We start from the raw sequence: 17,018 nt of genomic DNA, 5'->3' as shown, positions 1-17,018 counted from the left end.
TGTCTGAAGTGTTTCTTTACAGGATTTGAGCTCTATTCTATGGTGCCTTCCATTTGCCCTCTTGAAACCCTTCATAATTCACTATCTCTGAAGCAAGTGGATGAATTTCTTGCATCAATTCCTGAAAGCTACGTCTCCTCTGATGTTCTTCCTACATCCTCATGTGAGACTACTAATTACTTTGGTTGTGTAAATTTGCAGTACAGCAGAGATATTTAAATAAAAAGACAGAGCAATAGAAACCTGATTAACCCCAACTCCCCATCTACTCAACATTCCCTCAATCCATTCATTTTCTAGAAATGTATCCAGCCGTCTGTATCAGGGTTCAGTGACAAACTTTCTTCCTGGCATAACAGGAAATTGAGCAAGAATGCGGTACCCCTCCGGTTCAACAGACTGGATTCCTGAGAATTGGGTTTCTTCTCCTAAATTAAGTATGCCTGCGATCAGATTTATTGGGTAAAATTTATCTATTAGATATTAACCTGTACTCAATTTAGATGGAAAGGACCTGCTGTATAAATGCCTTGAATCTGAGTGGCTGGTCTTCTGCCAGGGTACTGGGATACTTTTAACTATAATGTCTTCTTGAAAACCTCTAATACAGTATTTTAGAAATCCTTATCGAAAACTTGATGATTTATAAGAAGTGCAAAAAGAAGTTTCAAAATTGCTCCCTATAAATTCCAGAACAATAAAAGAGACAACCACAATTGGTACCCTTGTCAAGAATTAACATTCTGAGTGCATGGAACCTTAGTTTTCCCAATTTACCAGATGCGAGACCCCTACAGGCTTGAACCTCGGAGCATAAGAAAAATTAGCAGTCCTCAATTTTTGTTATCCCTCAAGTTAGTTTGTACCTAAGCCATTTGCTGGCACCATGTCCTGCCAAACACGCACCCACCTCAATTTTGATGACAAAAAATTTAAAGTTTCTCCTGTATCCATGTGATGATTTTGTGGTATATGTTTAAAATTTTGGTGAATTATTCTGCTAACTAGAGCATTCTAAGAGCTTTGAGAACAGGGGGATCATGTGTAAAATTGATAGTAATATTATCTCATTTTTATTCTAGTTTCTACAAATATTTTATCTCTGGGTAGAAGAATTTTAAATACATATACTCCTAGAAGGATACTTCCATCAGCTCAGTCATCAGATCAAGATATTAACACATCTGCATTCTGTAAGTAGACTGTATGCTTGCATATACAAACATTGCTTTAACTAGCTTTTAATTCTTTCACTGGTGAAAGGACCGAATTATTCTTTCTGTAACTTGAATAGTTATAGAAACATAGAAAATAGGTGCAGGAATAGGCCATTCGGCCCTTCGAGCCTGCACCACCATTCAATCTGATCATGGCTGATCATTTTTGCAACTTTAGTACCCCATTCCTGCTTTCTCTCCATACCCCTTGATCCTTTTAGCCGTAAGGGCCACATCTAACTCCCTTTTGAATATATCTAACAAACTGACCTCAACAACTTTCTGTGGTCGAGAATTCCACAGGTTCACAATTCTCTGAGTGAAGAAGTTTCTCCTCATCTCGGTCCTAAATGGTTTACCCCTTACCCTTAGACTATGTTCCCTGGTTCTGGACTTCCCCAACATCGGGAACATTCTTCCTGCATCTAACCTGTCTAATCCCGTCAGAATTTTATGTTTCTATGTATTTGAAAGTACTGTATTACATTTAGAGGCAGTTAATTGTATGGAGACCTGCAGTTAGTTTAGAAATCTAAATAGGTGGATATTTCATTGGCCATTATAGATTTGAATGTCCAATGAGAGAACAAGTTTGTTGTTGCACCCTGCTAGGTCAAGATATAATGAATGCTTTGTGTTTTTTAAATTCCCCTCGTTCATTTGCCTTGTTAGCAATGCCCATTTGGCTAGTATGCTACCCTGCAAACAGATTTGGGGCTAGAAATTTGTTTTTTTGGCAAAATCGGTATTTTATCGCCAAAAATACCGCTTTTGCTCCATTACTGCTATGAGGCCTAAAATTCAAGCTTCAATTTGCACAGCGGTAAAAATTGCCGTTGCACAAGGATTTGTGGCGCAAACCGCGAATTTTCTGCAAATTTACTCTGCGAGAGAGGTCTTGGGAGGGGGGAAAATATCCCCAAAAATTGCAAAAAATAAAAAATCACAAAACATTCGCAAGACACTTAACTATTGAATCGCTGAAAAAGACTTAAAAAATAAAAACTTTTAACTTACCTCCTTTGCAGGTCTTCATACTTACTGCTGCTGCAAGGGCTGCAACGCAGCTTTTTCTCTGGTGTTATTTTTCGTCCTAAATACGGGTGCACACTGAGCCAAATTTTTGGCAAAAGCGCTATTTCAAGTCTTGAACAGCGGCGGTCCGCTCTCCAGCGGTACTTAAAAACCGCTGCCGCAAGGTGCCTCTGAATTTTCTGCCAACCTTTTTTCGCGAAATATTGCCAAAACAAAGGTCGCCAAGTTGGCGAATTTTTAGTCCTAAATCCTTTAAGTTCATGAAGATTTGCTGTAAATCTATTTGAAATGCTTTAAGTGAATACTATTTGTTCTTAAAGTTAAAAAAAAAATGATGTTGCCTTTTAGGTGAATTAACTTAAAGGTGAATTCGCTTAAAGGTGAAATTTTTGCCTCTTTTGCCATGCAGTCAGTAGTGGGCGTGACAGTACTGTGTCTATCACTGGGCCATCTTCACCAACAGAAAATTCACCTTCCATCAGCCGACATGAAAAGCAACAACTCCACTAAAGGATAAAGGTGACCATAGCTGAAGAATGAAAAACTGCCTTGAAGTAAGCTGATCCCAACCAACCTGTACTACATTGAAATACAATATGAGCCTTAAGAAAATGTATTCTTTGTGGACAAGTACTTTAAAAAAAAAATTACTACCCTTTAATCATTTATGTTTATGCCAAGATAAATTATATGAAGTGTTAATACAAAAAGAGCCTAGTAAGGTTGATGGTAGGAATTTCATATATTTGTCATTTTTAGAACAATTGAATTTCAGGTCGCTTATGTTACTGAGGTTACTGTAGTGATACATTTTTATGTTATCCACACATGTAGAATTTCCAAAAAAGCTAAAACCGTGCAATAGAAAGCTTCCTGTGTGGTGAAATCTCATTCAGAAAAGCTGGGATCCAAATATGAAGTCTGGATTTGAATTCCCTTTACATGCTCAACTTTATTAAGAATGGTTTAGTGAGACTATGTTTAATGGAAAATGTGACATTTTGTGTTTTGTAGACTAAATTTCACATTTTTACTAAAACCCATTGTGTTTAAGAAGTGAGTATATTAAATTCTGTTTGTCCATTATTTGCTCTCTCAGTAAGTGAAATTTGCAAATTTAGTTTTTTTTGCCTATAACATTTCCACTTGATGGTAAAATGTAGGGAAATTCATTTAAATGGTTATGAAAATCTTATTGTCATATTTGGTTCCATCTATTTATATTCCAGATTGGTTTTTTTCCATTTGGAAGACCTAATTATTATATATATACTGCAGGTTAAGGTGATTGATCTTGCATGATATGATACCTTTTGCAGTTTTTCAAATTTGGCTGAATAAGTGGATAGGTCTCTGAGTGACTTGTTAATATTTAAAAATGAGTGAGCTATTTGCGTTTCATGCTGTACAATAAAAATCTAGGGCTGTTTACATCATTCCAAGGATACATTAAGTATGATTGGCAGATACCACTTCCTTTATCTCCCTTTTTTAAAAAGATTCTTTGCACCGCATTTTTGATTACACTAGTCACAACCAAAGTTTTAGATACATGTTTGTCCAGATTACAATTCACAATATCACTGTGATTTCAATTTGTAATTGATGATTAAGTCTTTTGTTTTTGGACATAGATTCACGTTGAAGAAATATGTGCAATTTTGATGAAAAATTGTTTCTGTTTTTGTGTGCATGTATGTGTATATGTATATAGAGAGAAAAGTCACCAACTCTGTATAACAGAACTATTTTGAACTATGGTACTTGATAGACACTTATAAAGTTGGAAAGGACATTTAAACGGGCACAAAATTATTTTTATTCTGAAGAATGCAAGTTATCTAAAAATGTAGTCTTGTGTTTTTGTCTCTTGTTTAAAACATTGCTTAACATGCAAATGTAAAGCTTCGCTGTTTTAAGAAAGCTTACTGGAATTTGTTACAGTATGCCACAGATTTAGCTACAAATAAACTGTATTAAAGACCTATGTCATAATTTGCAAACTATAAATCTAGTCTATATATGTTTTTATATGAAATGGATTACAGATATGTTTTGTAAAGGGGATTATGTATGTGTATATATAGCTCAATACTTTATTTTTTATTGTTTACATACTATGTGTTGTGGAACACAAAACTTTCATCTCTACATTGACTTTGTGTCCTGTTGTGAATTATTCTTGCGGTAACATGTTACGCAATAGCATGTCTTGTGGAGACTCTTGCTTAATAAGGCCAACTGTATTCAGTGGAGCATTGAGCAATGTCATGTTGACTTATAACCATTTAAAATATATAATGAGAATATTTGAGCTGTTACCCAAGTACATATTTCTCCAACTTTGACTTTTAACTGCAGTTTCAAACAATAATACTTTGGCGTGTTTTAAACTACATATCCTTTGTTCTTGAAAATTGGTCATTGCATTATATATGTACCGAGTTTGCCAAATAAACCAGTATATGCTGACCTACATCTTTAAAGTACAACTGTGTTAATGCAGAACATTATTTTACTGTTAAGAGGTGACCTCAGCCTTTTTACTCCTGAGCTAAAGGAGTTTCTAATACAGTTGTAGTCATAGAATCATATAAATTTACAGCACGCTAGGAGGCCATTTCGGCCCATCATGTCCATGCCAGCCGACAAAGAACATTCTAGCCCAATCGCACTTTCCAGCTCTTGGTCCGTAGCCTTGTAGGTTACGGCACTTCAAATGCATATCCAGGTACTTTTTAAATGTGGTGAGGGTTTCTGCCTCTACCACTCTTTCAGGCTGTGTGTCCCATACCACAACCATCCTCTCGGTGAAAAAATATCTCCTCAAAATCCCCTCTAAACCTCCTACCAATTACTTTAAATCTATGCCCCCCTGTTGTTAACCTCTCTGCTAAGGGAAATAGATCCTTCCTATCCACCCTTTCTAGACCCATCATAATATTATCTTCTTCTTCTTAGGCGGTCCCTCAAATCGAGGATGACTTGCTTCCATGCCAAAAAGGGATGAGTTGACAAGTGTTTCAATGAAGGACCTAATATTCCAGCTCCCGAACTACATATTGAAGGGTAGAAAATTCCTGTGCGTGGATTTTTTTAACGCTTAGTGGCCGTTGCACACCAGCCACCACACAGGCTTGACAGAGCTAGGTCTTGGTCCAGTGGCAAGGATTAACCGAGACGACTGGAGACCAGCTCTGCCCGCACGGACTTAGTTCGCACACATATTGCAGTGTGGGCTGGTCCGTGCTGCCCCTGGGCCCTCGCCTCTTATGGGCCTCGAACTCGCGCCACTCCTGGGCCCCGATCACATCGCTCTAAAATCTCTTGCCGCTCCTTTGCCCCAACCTCGTCGCTCCTGCTGTACCTGCCACCTCAATATGGTCTCCCCTCAGCTTCCTCTGTTACAAAGAAAACAACCCCCTGTTAGCCCTCCCCAGATGCATTACCTCACACTTCTCAGGATGGAATTCCATTTGCCACTGTTCTGCCCACCTGACCAGTTCATTGATATCTTCCTGCAGTCTACAACTTTCTTCTTTATTATCAACCACACGGCCAATTTTTGTATCATCTGCAAACTTTTTAATTATACCACTACATTCAAGTGTAAATCATTGATATATACCATAAAAAGCAAGGGATCTAGTACTGAGCCCTGTGGAAGCCCACTGGAAACAGCCTTCCAGTCATAAAAACACCCATCGACCATTACCCTTCGCTTCCTGCCTCTGAGCCAATTTTAGATCCAACTTGCCTTGGATCCATTGGGCTTTTACTTTCGTGACCAGTCTGCCATGTGGGACCTTATCAAAAGCCTTGCTAAAATACATATAGACTACATCAAATACACTACCACTCGTTACCTTCTCAAAGAATTCAATCAAGTTAGTCAGACACGAATTTCCCTTAACAAATCCATGCTCACTGTCCTTGATTAATCTGTGTCTTTCTAAATGAAGATTTATCCTACCTCTCAGATATTTTTCCAATAATTTTCCCACCACCTACGTTAGGCTGACTGACCTGCAATTACTCGGTCTATCTCTTTTTCTCTTTTTAAACAATGGTACAACGTTAGCACTCCTTCAGTCCTCTGGAACCACACCTGTAGCCAGAGAGATTGGAAAATGATGGTCAGAGCCTCTGCTATTTCCTCTCTTGCTCCCCTTAACAGCCTGGGATACATTTCATCCGGGGGATTTATCCACTTTCAAAGCTGCTAAACCCCTTATGAGGGCAGAGTTGGGTAAAGTGGACTGGGAAAATAGATTAAAATGTAGGACGGTTGATGAACAGTGGTGTACATAGAAACATAGAAAATAGGTGCAGGAGCAGGCCATTCAGCCCTTCAAGCCTGCACCGCCATTCAATGAGCTCATGGCTGAACATGAAACTTCAGTACCCCCTTCCTGCTTTCTCGCCATAACCCTTGATCCCCCGAGTAGTAAGGACTTCATCTAACTCCCTTTTGAACATATTTAGTGAATTGGCCTCAACTACTTTCTGTGGTAGAGAATTCCACAGGTTCACCACTCTCTGGGTGAAGAAGTTCCTCCTCATCTCGGTCCTAAATGGCTTACCCCTTATCCTCAGACTGTGACCCCTGGTTCTGGACTTCCCCAACATTGGGAACATTCTTCCTGCATCTAACCTGTCTAAACCCGTCAGAATTTTAAACGTTTCCATGAGGTCCCCTCTCATTCTTCTGAACTCCAGTGAATACAAGCCCAGTTGATCCAGTCTTTCTTGATAGGTCAGTCCCACCATCCCGGGAATCAGTCTGGTGAATCTTCGCTGCACTCCCTCAATAGCAAGAATGTCCTTCCTCAAGTTAGGAGACCAAAACTGTACACAATACTCCAGGTGTGGCCTCACCAAGGCCCTGTACAACTGTAGCAACACCTCCCTGCCCCTGTACTCAAATCCCCTCGCTATGAAGGCCAACATGCCATTTGCTTTCTTAACCGCCTGCTGTACCTGCATGCCAAACTTCAATGACTGATGTACCATGACACCCAGGTCTCGTTGCACCTCCCCTTTTCCTAATCTGTCACCATTCAGATAATAGTCTGTCTCTCTGTTTTTACCACCAAAGTGGATAACCTCACATTTATCCACATTATACTTCATCTGCCATGCATTTGCCCACTCACCTAACCTATCCAACATTTAAGGAGATATTTCACAACTCTCAAGAAAAATATATTCCAGTGAGGAGGAAAGGTTATAAGAGAAAAGATAGCCATCCATGGCTAACTAAAGAACGGTATCCAATTAAAAACAAGGGCATACAAAGTGGCCAAAACTAGTGGGAGGATAGAAGACAGGGAAACTTATAAAAGCCAGCAAAAAATGACTCAAAAAGTGATTAAGAAAGGGAAGATAGACTACGAAAGTAAACTAGCGCAAAATACAAAAACAGATAGCAAGAGTTTCTCTAGGTATATAAAAAGGAAAAGGGTGGCTAAAGTAAATGTTGGTCCCTTGGAGGACGAGACCGGGGAATTAGTAAAGGGAAACATGGAGATGGCAGAAACTCTGAACAAATATTTTGTATCAGTCTTTACGATAGAGGACACTAACAATATTCTGACAATGGATAGTCTAGGGGTTATAAGGGGAGAGGAACTTAACACAATCACAATCACTAAGGAGGTGGTACTCACTAAGATAATGGGACTAAAGGCAGATAAATCCCCTGGACTTGATGGCTTGCATCCAGTCTAGGGTCTTAAGAGAAGTAGCAGCAGGGATTGTGGATGCATTGATTGTAGGTTGGTCCTCTACTCATTGGAATTCAGAAGAATGAGAGGTGATCTTATCGAAATGTATAAGATTATGAGGGGGCTTGATCAGGTGGATGCACAGAGGATGTTTCCACTGATGGGAGAGACTAGAACTAGAGGGCACGATCTTAGAATAAGGGGCGACCATTTCAAACAGAGATGAGGAGAAATTTCTTCTCCCAGGGTTTGTAAATCTATGGAGAGCTGTGGATGCTGGGACATTGAATAAATTTAACACAGAAATAGACAGTTTCTTAAACGATAAGGGATTATGGGGAGCGGACAGGGAAGTGGAGCTGAGTCCATGATCAGATCAGCTATGATATTGAATGGCGGAGCACGCTCGAGGAGCCCTATGGCCTACTCCTGTTCCTATTTCTTATGTTCTTATGTTAATACTTCCTCTCACTATGTATATTTCACACTCCTCCCTGATTGCAACATCTGCATCGCCCCTCTCTTTTGTGTAAACAGACACAAAATATTCATTAAGAACCATATCCATGTCTTCCGCCTCCACACACACATTACCTTGATGGTTCAGTTTTGGTCTCCTAATCTGAGGAAGGACATTCTTGCTATTGTGGGAGTGCAGCAAAGGTTCACCAGACTGATTCCCGGGATGGCAGGACTGACATATGAGGAGATACTGGATCGACTGGGCCTGTATTCACTGGAGTTTAGAAGGATGAGAGGGGATCTCATAGAAACATATAAAATTCTGACGGGACTGGACAGGTTAGATGCAGGAAGAATGTTCCCGATGTTGGGGAAGTCCAGAACCAGGGGACATAGTCTAAGGATAAGGGGTAAGTCATTTAGGACTGAGATGAGGAGAAACTTTTTCACTCGGAGAGTTGTTAACCTGTGGAATTCCCTACCGCAGAGAGCTGTTGTTGCCAGTTCATTGGATATATTCAAGAGGGAGTTAGATACGGCTAAAGGGATCAAGGGGTATGGAGAGAAAGCAGGAAAGGGGTACTGAGGTGAATGATCAGACATGATCTAATTGAATGGTGGTGCAGGCTCGAAGGGCCAAATGGCCTACTCCTGCACCTATTTTCTATGTTTCTATGGTCTCTAATAGGCCCTACTCTTTCTTTAGTTATTCTCTTGCTCTTAATGTATTTATAAAATAATTTGGGGTTTTCCTTGATTTTACTTGCCAAAATGTTTTCATGCCCTCTCTTTGCTTTCCTCATTTCTTTTTTAATTTCACCCCTGCACTTTCTGTACTCCTCTAGGGTTTCTGCAGTGTTGAGCTGTTGGTATGTCATAAGCCTCCCTTTTTTTCTTTATCCTACCCTGTATGCCCCTTGACATCCATCTACTGAGGGAAATAGATCCTTCCTATCCACTCTATCTAGGTCCCTCATAATTTTATACACCTCAATAAGGTCTCCCCTCGGCCTCCTCTGTTCCAAAGAAAATAAACCCAGCCCATCCAATCTTTCCTCATAGCTACAATTCTCCAGTCCAGGCAGCATCCTCATAAATCTCCTTTGTACCCTCTCTAGTGCAATCACATCTGTCCTGTAATGTGGTGACCAGAACTGCAGTACGCTAGCTGTGGCCTAACTAGTGTTTTATACAGTTCAAGCATAACCTCCCTGCCTTCGCTAATAAAGGCAAGTATTCCGTATGCCTTCTTAACCACCTTATCTACCTGGCCTGCTATTTTCAAAGATCTGTGGACATGCACTCCAAGGTCCCTTTGTTCCTATACACTTCTCAGTGTCCTACCATTTAATGTGTATTCCCTTGCCTTGTTAGCCCTCCCCAAATGCATTACCTCACACTTCCTGCCCTTCTTTCAGCCATGTCTCAGTAATAGCTATAATCTCATACTCCCATGTGTCTATCTGTGCCCTCAGCTCATCTCTTTATTCCCTGCACTCCTTGCATTAAAGTAAATACCATTTAGCTAGCCAAACTCCCATGTTGTCTATTTTCTAGCCTTTGTTTCCTCTGCCTTCCAAACTCGTTTACTAATTTTCTGCCTTCCAATGCCAGCTTGTATGGACTATGTCAGTTTTCGTCAAACAGCTAAAGCTGCAACATTTCATGAATTTCCACCTTGAATTGACAATTTGGTACAGATAGTTGTCTTTTTTTTATTCGACTATGATGAGATGTATAGTTGAATCTACAATCCTGATATAAATAAATTTATGGTAATGATCTGTATATAAATTGTTACTCAGTTCCATACTTGCTCCTCAAATAGTGAGCAATATTTTGCATCTACTTTTTACTTGCACCTTATTAATCCCATTGAGATCTATTGCATATATGAGGATTGTAATGTATATGTAACAATTGTATTCCATAGAGGATGTGGAATAAAATCACTCTCTCAACTCCAGAATTATCCATTATTAAAAGAAATTAACAGGAGTAATTAAGCCAAAAATCTCTACTAGGATCTTTTTTTTAATTCATTCTAGGGTGTGAGCATCGCTGGCAAGGCCAGCATTAATTGCCCTTGAGGAGGTGGTGGTGAGTCGCCTTCTTGAGCCACTGCAGTAAGTGATGTATCCATCATCCAAGAATGGTCCAAAAATATTGTCTATATGGCTGCAAGAAATGACACTTGATTGCTGGTTGCTATAGAACCTATAGTTTTTTTTAAGTACCCATAATTTGCAGTCTCACTCAGAACTGTAAGATTATAGTGTGTGTGAGAAGATTAAAAAGTTTACATATTGTAGAAGAGGCAGTGCTTTGCTAGAGCTGGAGCAGAGTAGAGAGAATTTTTCCTTGGATTCCTTGCCAAACACAATACATTTGTGAACTGTGATGCAAATCTGACGTTCATATGTCTTGTTTGTTTTATCCTGTATCTGCTGCAGTTTTAATTGTTCTCTTTTTTTATTTAAAACTTGTTAACTGAGTTTCTGTTGCCTAGATTGAACCATGTGGGAAGTGTGATTGATGTACTTATACAATGACATTGCATTTTTTACAATATAGAATATATGAAAATGTATATTCTTTTGGATCAGAGTTCAGGTATGAGGAGCAAACTGTTATTTTATTATAAATATATTAAAGGTTTGCCCAGTAGAAAGAAAATACAGGTAGAGATAAGTAGACAAGTCGGAGCAAAAAGCAAAAATTACAGGGCCCATGCTAATGGGTGACTTTGATTACAAAATAGACTGAAGTGAAAGTATTGCATTGCAAAGAGGAGAAACAGTTCTTGCAATGTGTCCAGAGCTGTTTTCTGGATCAGTATGGTTATATTCCAACCTGGAAGGAGGCAGTACTGGATCTAGTTTTGGATAATAAAGTGGGAAAAATAGGTGATGTAAGGGGAGGGAAACATAGAGGAAACAATTACATTAGGTTTGATGTAAAAATTCAAAATGAGAGGGTCAAATAAAGCTAAAGGTACTTGACTGGAAAAGTCAGCTTCCATGTCATAAATGGGTATGGTAGTACAGTGGTTATGTTACTGGATTAGCAATCCAGAGGCTAGAGATGGGAGTTCAAATCCCACCATGGCAATTTGAGAATTTGAATTCTTTTAATTTAAATAAATAAAAATTTAGAATAAAGAGGTATCAGTGGTGACCTTGAACCTGTCACGTTGTCATAAAAGCCCAGCTGGTTCTCTAATGTCCTTTACGGCAGGAAACCTGCTATCATTATTCAAGTCTGGCCTATATGTGACTCCAATCCCACACCAACATAGTTGACTGTTAACTGCTCTATGTGCCTAATAAGCCACTGAACATGTATTAAACCGCTACAAAGCTGAAATTGCACAGCAAGAATGTAGAAAATGATTTTGTAAGACAGCGGAAACCAGGGTTAGTAAGTAGTAATCAAGGAGGTCTTCCTGTGCTAAATGGTATATACTTCAGTGCAAGGAGTATAGCGAATAAGGTGGATGAGCTGAGAGCACAGGTAAACATTTGAAAGTATGACATTATAGCCATTACAGCGACAAGGCTGAAAGAGGGGCAGGTTTGACAGCTCAAAATGCCTGGTTACAGGATTTTTAGACAGGACATATAGGGAAGGTCGCGGTATTGATTAAAGAAACTATTAAAGCTGTGAGGAAGGATGATATGTTTGACGGATCATCAAATAAGACCATATGGGTCGAACTGAAAAATAAAAAAAGGGGCGATCACACTGTTGAGTGTGTATTATAGACCCCCAAACATGGGAGGGAGATAGAAGAGTAAATATGTAGGCAAATTTTTGTGAAGTCCAAAAACCATAGGGCAATAACAGTAGGTGGATTTCAACTATCCTAATATTGATTGGGACAAATATAGTGTAAAGGGTATAGAGGGTGCGGAATTCCTAAAATGCATTCAAGAGAACTTTTTTAGTCAGCAAGCCCAACCCGGGGGGGGGGGGGGGGGGGGGCGGTCGGTGGGCTGCGGTTATGGATTTAGTTTTGGGGAATGAAGCTGGGCAGGTGGAAGGAGTATCAGTGGGAGAGCACTTGGGTGCCAGTGACCATAATTCAGTCAGATTCAAGATAGTTATGGATAAGGACAAGGATAGACCGTGAATAAAAGTCCCAAATTGGGGAAAAGCTAATTTTGCTAAGTTGAGAAGTGATTTGGCCACAGTGGACTGGAAACAGCTACTTGAAGGTAAATCAGTGTCGGAACAGTGGGAGGCATTTAAGGATCCGGAGGGCTCAGGCCAAACATGTGGCCTTAACGAAAAAAGGTGCAAATAACAATTCTAGAGCCCCCTGAATGTCTAGGGACTTACAGGGGGGATAAAGAAAAAAAGGGACGTTTATGTCATATACCGACGGCTAAATACTGTAGAATCCTTGGGGGAATATAGGAAGTTCAGTGGTGAAATTAAAAGGATATTAGGAATGCTAAGAGAGAACATGAAAAATTCTTGGCAAGGAAAACCCAAAGAAGTTTGACGAGGTGCCACATAAAAGGTTACTGCACAAGATAAAAGATCATGGGGTTGGGGGTAATATATTAGATGGATTGAGGATTGGCTAACGAACAGGAAACAGAGAGTCTGGATAAATGGTTCATTCTCGGGTTGCAAACAGTAACCAGTGGGGTGCCGCAGGGATCAGAGCTGGGACCCCAACTATTTACAATCTATATTAACGACTTAAAGAAGGGACCGAGTGTATCGTAGCCAAGTTTGCCGACGATACAAAGATGGGAGGAAAAGCAATGTGTGAGGAGGACACACAAAATCTGCAAAAGGACATAGACAGGCTAAGTGGGCAAAAATTTGGCAGATGGGGTATAATGTTGGAAAGTGTGAGGTCATGCACTTTGACAGAAAAAAATCAAAGAGCAAGTTATTATTTAAATGGAGAAAGATTACAAAGTGCTGCAGTACAGCGGGACCTGGGGGTACATGTGCATGAAACACAAAAGGTTAGTATGCAGATACAGCAAGTGATCAGGAAGGCCAATGGAATCTTGGCCTTTATTGCAAAGGGGATGGAATATAAAAGCACGGAAGTCTTGCTACAGTTGTACAGGGTATTGGTGAGGCCACACCTGGAATACTGTGTGCAGTTTTGGTTTCCATATTTATGAAAGGATACACTTGCTTTGGAGGCAGTTCAGAGAAGGTTCACAAGATTGATTCCAGAGATGAGGGGGTTGACTTATGAGGAAAGGTTGAGTTGGTTGGGCCTCTACTCATTGGAATTCAGAAGAATGAGAGGTGATCTTATCGAAATGTATAAGATTATGAGGGGGCTTGACAAGGTGGATGTAGAGAGGATGTTTCCACTGATAGGGGAGACTAGAACTAGAGGGCATAATCTTCGAATAAGGGGCCGCCCAGTTAAAACAGAGATGAGGAGAAATTTCTTCTCTCAGAGCGTTGTGGATCTGTGAAATTCGCTGCCTCAGAGAGCTGTGGAAGCTGGGACATTGAATACATTTAAAACAGAAATAGATAGTTTATTAAACGATAAGGGAATAAGAGGTTATGGAAAGCGGGCAGAGAAGTGGACGTGAGTCCATGATCGGATCAGCCATGATCATATTGAATGGCGGAGCAGGCTCGAGGGGCTGTATGGCCTTCTCCTGCTCCTATTTCTTATGTTCTATAAATATATTAAGAGCAAGAGGAATGTAGGGTAGGGCCTATTAGAGACCATGAGGGTAATCTGTGTGTGGAGGCGGAAGATGTGGGTATGCTTCTTAATGAATACTTTGCATCTGTTTTCACAAAGGAAAGGGGCAATGTAGATACTGCTATCATAGAAACATAGAAAATAGGAGCAGTAGTATGCCATTCGGCCCTTCGTGTATGCACCGCCATTCAATATGATCATGGCTGATCCTCTATCTCAACACCATATGCCTGATTTTTCCCCATACCCCTTGCTGTCTTTTTTTCTAGAAATCTATCTATCTCCCTCTTAAATATATTCAGTGACTTGGCCTCCACAGCCTTCTGTGGTAGAGAATTCCACAGGTTCACCACCCTCTGGGTGAAAACATTTCTCCTCATCTCGGTCCTAAATTTCCTACCCCGTATCCTGAGACTGTGACCCCTTGTTCTAGACTTCCCAGCCAGAGGAAACATTCTCCCCGCATCCAGTCTATCCAACCCAGTCAGAATTTTATACATTTCAATGAGATCCCCTCTCATTCTTCTAAACTCTAGTGAATACAGGTCTAGTCGACCCAATCTCTCCTCATACGACAGTCCTGCCATCTCAGGAATCAGTCTGGTGAACTTCGCTGCACTCCCTCTATGGCAAGTATATCCTTTCTTAGGTAAGGAGACCAAAACTGCACACAATACTCCAGGTGCGGTCTCACCAAGGCCCTGTATAACTGTAGTAAGATATCCTTGCTCCTGTATTCAAATCCTCTTGCAATGAAGGCCAACATGCCATTTGCCTTCCTGACTGCTTGCTGCACCTGCATGTTTGCTTTCAATGACTGGTGTACAAGGACACCCAGGTCCCTCTGTATATCGACACTTCCTAAGCCATCACCATTTAAATAATACTTTGTCCTTATGCTTTTCCTACCAAAATGGATAACTTCACATTTATCCACGTTATACTGCATCTACCATGTGTTTGCCCACTCAACCTATCTAAATCACCTTGCAGCATCTTTGCATCCTCCTCACAACTCACAATCCCACCTCGTTTTGTGTCATCAGTAAACTTGGAAATATTATATTTGGTTCCCTCATCCAAATCATTTATATATATTGTGAATAGCTGGGGCCCAAGCACTGATCCCTGTGGTATCCCACTAGTCACTGCCTACCACCCTGAAAAAGACCCGTTTATTCCTACTCTCTGTTTCCTGTCAGTTAACCAATTTTCAATCCATGCCAGTACATTACCCCCAATCCTATGTGCTTTAATTTTGCACACTAACCTCTTCTGTGGGACTTTATCAAAGGCTTTCTGAAAGTCCAAATACACTGGTTCTCCCTTATCTATTCTCTCAGTTACATCCTCAAAAAACTCCAGTAGGTTTGTTAAACATGATTTTCCTTTCATAAATCCATGTTGACTTTGTCTAATCCTGTTAATATTATCTATGTGTACCATTACCACATCCTTTATAATAGACTCTAGCATTTTCCCTACTACTGATGTTAGGCTAATCGGTCTGTAGTTCCCTGTTTTCTCTCTCCCTCCTTTTTTAAATAGTGCCGTTACATTTGCCACCCTCCAATCTGCAGGAACTGTTCCATAATCTATAGAATTTTGGAAGATGACAACCAATGCATCTACTATTTCCAGTCCCATTAGTTTCTCTAGCACTATTTTGTTACAAATAATCATTTCCTTTAATTCCTCTTGCTCTCTAGACCCTTGGTACCCTTGCATTTCTGGGACATTATTTGTTTCCTCTTCCGTGAAGACAGAACCAAAATATTTATTTAATTGTTCTGCCATTTCTTTGTTCCGTATTATAAATTCTCCCGGTTCTGTCTGTAAAGGACCTACATTTGTCTTCACTAATCTTTTTCTTTTTACGTACTTGTAGAAACTTTTGCAGTCGGTTTTTATGTTCCTTGCAAGTTTATTCTCATACTCTATTTTTCCCCTCTTAAATGAATCTCTTGGTCCTTTTTTGCTGAATTCTAAACTGCTCCCAATCCTCAGTCTTGCTACTTTTTCTGGCAACTTTGTATAACTCCTCCTTGAATCTAATACTATCCTTAATTTCTTTTGTTAGACATGGTTGGGCCACTATCCTTTTGTATTTTTACGCCAGAAAATAATGTATAATTGTTGTAATTCATGCATTTGTTCCTTAAATGTTAGCCATTGAGGAGCAGTGTGAAATTCTGGACGAAATAGACATAGTGAGAGCAGAGGTACTGGGGGATTTGGCAGCTTTGAATGTGGGTATGTCCCCAGGCCTGGATGAAATGCATCCCAGACTGTTAAGTGAAACAAGAGATGAAATAGCAGAGGCTTTGATCATCTTTTCCAGTCCTCCATGGATTCAAGCATGGTGCCGGAGGACAGCAATGTGGTACCCTTGTTTAAAAAGGGAGAACGGGATAGGCCGAGTAATTACAGGCCTGTCAGCCTAACCTCAGTAGTGGGAAAATTATTGGAAAAAATTCTGAAGGACAGAATAAATCTACATTTAGAAAGGCAAGGATTAATCAGGGACATTCAGCACGGATTTGTTAAGGGAAGATCGTGTTTGACTAACCTGATTGAATTTTTTGAGGAGGTAACCAGGAGGGTCGATGTAGTATATATGGACTTTAGCAAAGCTTTTGATAAGGTCCCACATGGCAGACTGGTCACCAAGGTAAAAGTCCATGAGATCCAGGGCAAAGTGGCAAGTTGGATCCAAAATTGACTTAGAGGTAGGAAGCAAAGGGTAATGGTTGATTGATGTTTTTGTGGCTGGAAGGATGTTTCCAATGGGGTTCTGCAGGGCTCAGTACTGGGTCCCTTGCTTTTTGTGGTATACATCAATGATCTAGATTTGAATATAGGGGTATGATTAAAAAGTTT

The 17,018-nt window shown here is 40.1% G+C and overlaps 1 protein-coding gene across 10 annotated transcripts in view; it reads left to right on the top strand.

Moving 5' to 3' along the window:
* Positions 1-17,018, top strand: part of ppip5k2 (diphosphoinositol pentakisphosphate kinase 2) — a 247,870-nt gene that overhangs the window by 206,295 nt on the left and 24,557 nt on the right. For 7 of the 10 annotated variants that reach the window (XM_070884175.1, XM_070884163.1, XM_070884220.1 and 4 more), the window contains 3 exons: positions 23-163; positions 1,083-1,193; positions 2,662-4,744. In XM_070884175.1, the coding sequence (XP_070740276.1) occupies positions 23-163; positions 1,083-1,193; positions 2,662-2,762 (353 nt within the window). In that variant the 3' untranslated portion in view covers positions 2,763-4,744. Of the gene's footprint in view, positions 1-22; positions 164-1,082; positions 1,194-2,600; positions 4,745-17,018 lie in introns of those variants that run through there. The other 3 variants (XM_070884197.1, XM_070884190.1, XM_070884183.1) reach the window with 3 other exon arrangements.

This window comes from Pristiophorus japonicus, chromosome 1 (assembly GCF_044704955.1).
Source record: "Pristiophorus japonicus isolate sPriJap1 chromosome 1, sPriJap1.hap1, whole genome shotgun sequence".
NCBI lineage: Eukaryota > Metazoa > Chordata > Chondrichthyes > Pristiophoridae > Pristiophorus > Pristiophorus japonicus.
This window is presented reverse-complemented; position numbering and strand designations above follow the sequence as displayed.